The sequence below is a fragment of the Bos mutus genome, chromosome 9, assembly GCF_027580195.1.
Source record: "Bos mutus isolate GX-2022 chromosome 9, NWIPB_WYAK_1.1, whole genome shotgun sequence".
Lineage (NCBI taxonomy): Eukaryota > Metazoa > Chordata > Mammalia > Artiodactyla > Bovidae > Bos > Bos mutus.
In genome coordinates, this window is record NC_091625.1 from 95,831,399 (window position 1) to 95,835,865 (window position 4,467).

At 48.0% G+C, this 4,467-nt stretch overlaps 1 protein-coding gene across 1 annotated transcript; it reads left to right on the forward strand.

The window, feature by feature from the left end:
• Positions 1-466: 466 nt before the first annotated feature.
• Positions 467-2,237, forward strand: MAS1 (MAS1 proto-oncogene, G protein-coupled receptor). Its single transcript, XM_005900393.3, has one exon. It carries the CDS (start codon positions 467-469, stop codon positions 1,442-1,444), a length of 978 nt encoding a protein of 325 aa, XP_005900455.1. The 3' UTR covers positions 1,445-2,237.
• Positions 2,238-4,467: the final 2,230 nt, after the last annotated feature.

Consider the following 4,467-nt stretch of genomic DNA (forward strand, 5'->3'; position numbering starts at 1 on the left):
TGTTCAGTAAAAGGTGACAGCAATAGTGTGGCCCCAACATGTACTTTGTCATCGAATTCTAACGCGGTTAACCTGGTCTCTCAGGCCAGGAGATGAAGGAACAGAAGATGAGATGATTTTCAAAACGCCGTTCAGAAAGCTTGGGCCAGACCAGAAATGGACACCAGAAACCTGATCCTCTTGCTCTGATGGACCCCCTTTGGTGCTGAACCACAAGCAACAGTACAGAGCCAAAGGCTGCCGGGGGGGCTTCCAAAAGGCCATTAGATCAGTTCTCTCTTGGTGAAGTGCCTCATTTTCACCTTCGTTGGAAAGAGAATTGTATAGTCCAGTAGACATGTTCTCCTGTATGACATGAAGGTTACAAGCCATAGCTGAAATCTTTTACTGCAATTCATCAACCTTGATTTTCTTTCTAAACTTATTTACAGAAAACTACCCGAAGAACCCAGACTGAGGCCCCCTCATGGATGAGGCAAACGGGACATCATTTGTTGCTGAAGAGCCCTCCAACGCCTCAACCAGCGGGAACACCTCCGTCAAGGACCCGCACCGGGAAATTCCCATCGTGCACTGGGTGATCATGAGCATCTCCCCGCTGGGCTTTGTTGAGAACGGAATCCTCCTCTGGTTCCTCTGCTTCCGGATGAGAAGAAACCCCTTCACCGTCTACATCACCCACTTGTCCATCGCGGACATCTCGTTGCTCTTTTGCATCTTTATTCTGTCTGTTGATTATGCTTTAGATTACGAGCTGTCTTCTGGCTATTACTACACAATTGTCACGTTATCGGTGACGTTTCTCTTTGGCTACAACACAGGCCTGTACCTGCTGACGGCCATCAGCGTGGAGAGGTGCCTGTCTGTCCTGTACCCCATCTGGTACCGGTGCCACCGCCCCAAGCACCAGTCGGCGTTCGTCTGTGCCCTCCTGTGGGCACTCTCCTGCTTGGTGACCACCATGGAATACGTCATGTGCATTGACAGTGAGGGACAGACCCACTCCCGAGGAGACTGCAGGGCCGTGATCATCTTCATAGCCATTCTGAGCTTCCTGGTCTTTACTCCCCTCATGGTGGTGTCCAGCACCATCTTGGTGGTGAAGATCCGGAAGAACTCGTGGGCGTCCCACTCCTCGAAGCTGTACCTGGTCATCACCGTCACCATCATCATATTCTTCATCTTCGCCATGCCCATGAGGCTCCTCTACCTGCTCTATTACGAGTACTGGTCGACATTCAAGAACTTGCACCACGTTTCTCTTCTCTTCTCTACCATCAATAGCAGCGCCAACCCTTTTATTTACTTCTTTGTGGGCAGCAGCAGGAAGAAGCGGTTCAAAGAGTCCTTGAAAGTGGTTCTGACCAGGGCTTTCAAAGATGAAATGCAGCCCAGGCAACCAGAAGACCACACGGCCACCACAGCAACCGAGACTGTTGTCTGACCAGCGGAAGGATATTGTATAGACCAAAACAGTGGGACGAAGGTGAGCCGCAGTTTGTACTTGGGAATGAAAATGAATACCCCCTAAAATACGATATGGAAGGACACCCTACCCCACATGCATGAGATGCAAATTAATGCTGAGATTGTACTCTTGTGCTGTACCTTCTGGAAATGCCTGATTACGTGTCGAAATTTCATCCTTTCTGTAACTTCCAAAAAATTCCTTCTATTCCTCTTCAGCTCTCCTGGAAGCATTTCTCCATGAACTATAAAAATTACACCAGCAGGAAGGTTTACAGGTGTGTAAAGGCACAAGTATTTGATGAACCTTGAAAAAGTAAAGCCATATTGTAGGAAGAACATGAGTTTCGGAATCAGACTGACTCTGTCCTTTGCCGCTGGTTTGACCTGTTTTAACCCCCAGGGACCTCATTTCCTCAGTATAAAATGGAAGCAGTAGTAGTCCATACCTCCTGGACTTGTGGTGAAGATGACACTGGAAGATGAGGTATGCGAAGGGTCTGGCACACGTCAGTGTTAAGAAACATCAGTCTCTGTGACTCTTTGAAGTGGAAGAAGAAATACACATTTCTGTTTTGTAAAGCACACACACACTCCCACACACACAGCTCTATCATGTACAAATAATTGTTACATGTTTTTAAATGATGACTGTAATTTACAAAGGTCTTCTGTCCGTTTGCTGCACGAGAACTCTTTGTGGGACATCACCATCTGAGATGTTAGGACCCCCAACCGCTGTGTGCTGGGGCATCATTTTGGGTTGGGAGGGGAAGCATTTGGCCACCAGCACAGGAGTTCCTTGCGGCTTCCCTTCCCTCTGCGGGAATGCTTCATGAAATGAAAGTCTGTTTTGAAATCCTTTGCTTGATATAAATGTTCATGAATGAAATCATGCGGGTGATTGTGTTTTTGGAACCCCCTCCCTTCATGAAGAGGGTTATGTATTTATAGTCACAAAGTTCCCATTGGCACAACAGGCCAATAAATCGGCAGACAATTTGTTGGAACCAGGAATAACGGCTTTAATGGGAAAGCTAGCAGACTGAAAAGATGGCAGACTAGTATCTTAAAAGAAAAACCCCATCTTCCCTCACCGGGTTCCTTTTATTTCCAAGAGGGAGAGGGGCCCACTGCGGCACCAACTGGCACCTGGACCTCTTGCTCGAACTGGTGCCTGCCTCACTGCCACTGCGTCCTGCTCATCTCCTTGCCTTGCTCTGGAAGGAGGCTCAGCAGCAGGGCTGAGGACAGCATGGCCACATCTCAGAGGGAAACAGGACGTTTCTCCCCAGACAGACCTCAGCAGGATTTCCCCGCACTTCAGGGAGCTGTGGCTTACCTGTTGGGACCTGTGTCTGCACCTTCGGGCGGCACGTCCTAGCCTGGAGACCATGCTTGCTTTCCTGCTCTCCTTTCTGGGCGTCCCACGAAAAATGGCAATGCTCCATGTGGCTCTGTGGGGAGTAAAATGTTCACATCCATAAATGGGCCCATTACTATTTATGGACTTCCCAGGTGGTTCAGTGGTAAAGAATCCACCTGCCACTGTGGGAGACATGGGTTCAGTTCCTGGGTCGGGAAGATCCCCTGGAGAAGGAAATGGCAACCCACTCCAGCACTCTTGCCTGGGAAATCCCTTGGACAGAGGAGCCTGGCGGGCTACAGTCACAAAGAGTCGGACACGACTGAACAAGTATTTCTGTAACTGTTGGGCTCCGAAGGGTCAGAGAAGCTGTGATAACCTGGGTCTCAATTGCCACCTGTTTCTGCTCCATCCCCTTTCTTTAACAGGAAATGGTCACCTGTAACCAAGGGGGCAGCCTCGCTGGGAGAGATGTATGAGGCTTTCCCACCCAGCCCAGTTTGGAGGTGGGAGGCTTTTCAGTGGGTGATGACATCTGATCAGAAACAAGGCAGCTTGCTTTCAGGAGTCCAGATGGATGTTGAGTGGTGACATTTAGGATGATCTTGTTTTTGATTGAAAACAGAGCATCTTCACTGGGGAAGAACAGAAAACGGGAGATCAGAGTCACTCTGCTTTGTTTATGTCATCTCCCCTAATGCCTCTGGGTCAGTGAAAAATGGAGCAACTTCATCTCGTCTCAAATGGATCTTGGTCTCAAAGAGGAACTCAGATACTCTTGGAAACAAGGAATTTTCACCCAAGGAGAATATGATGAACTAAATGGGAAGCCCCCCACTTACTGCCTTCCTAAAGCAGGGAAATTTAACGTAATAATGAATATAAAAATTCTTCTAATGTTTTAAAGAGTAATGCCTTGCAAAGAAGTGAGAGTCAGAATCTGACAGGGTTTCCAGGACAAATGTCTCTCTCTTCATCTAAAACCTGCTCCCAAAAATGATTTATAAAGTTAAAACTAAAACAAGAAGAGTTAAAATAATATGCAAATATGAAGAGGAGACTAGATCATCATTTATATCCACTGGATATTTAGACAATCTGCTTAAGTCATCATGGCTTACTAGGTGCCATTCTGAGAATTCCTAGGGCACAGGGATGAGGCTGCTAGAATAGAATGCTTGGTCTTGATGAAGAGGAAGGATTTGAAGCATTTCTGCTGCAAATATTCACACATGGCTTTCTCTGCCAAACTCCAGGATCAGAACAAGGCCAAGATGAGCAAGTAGAAGCCCGGTCTTCTAGAATAGGAGAGGAAGGTACACACAGGCAACTACAGCTCCAAGCTGCACACAGTCAGTGTCAGGAGGGTGTTATAAACAAAGTTGGGTGGCAGTCAGGAGAAAGGGGAATCCAATCTTTTGTAGTAAAAGGGGAATGTTCCATGGAGGTACCCTTTGGTTGCTGGAAGGGAGGTGGGATTTCAAAAAACTAAGGAGCGAGAGGATTCCAGGCAGAGGGCAGGCAGGAGTGAAGGCAAGGACACGCCACATGGGGTGGGGGTGGGAGGGGTGCTGGGGAGCAAGGCCAGCCACTCTCAGTCTGCAGACCAGCTGGGGAAGTGGTCCTTGGAGACC

Bases quoted from the DNA above. Each gene is read 5' to 3' on its own strand.
- MAS1 (XM_005900393.3), top strand. From the start codon at position 467: ATGGATGAGGCAAACGGGACATCATTTGTTGCTGAAGAGCCCTCCAAC.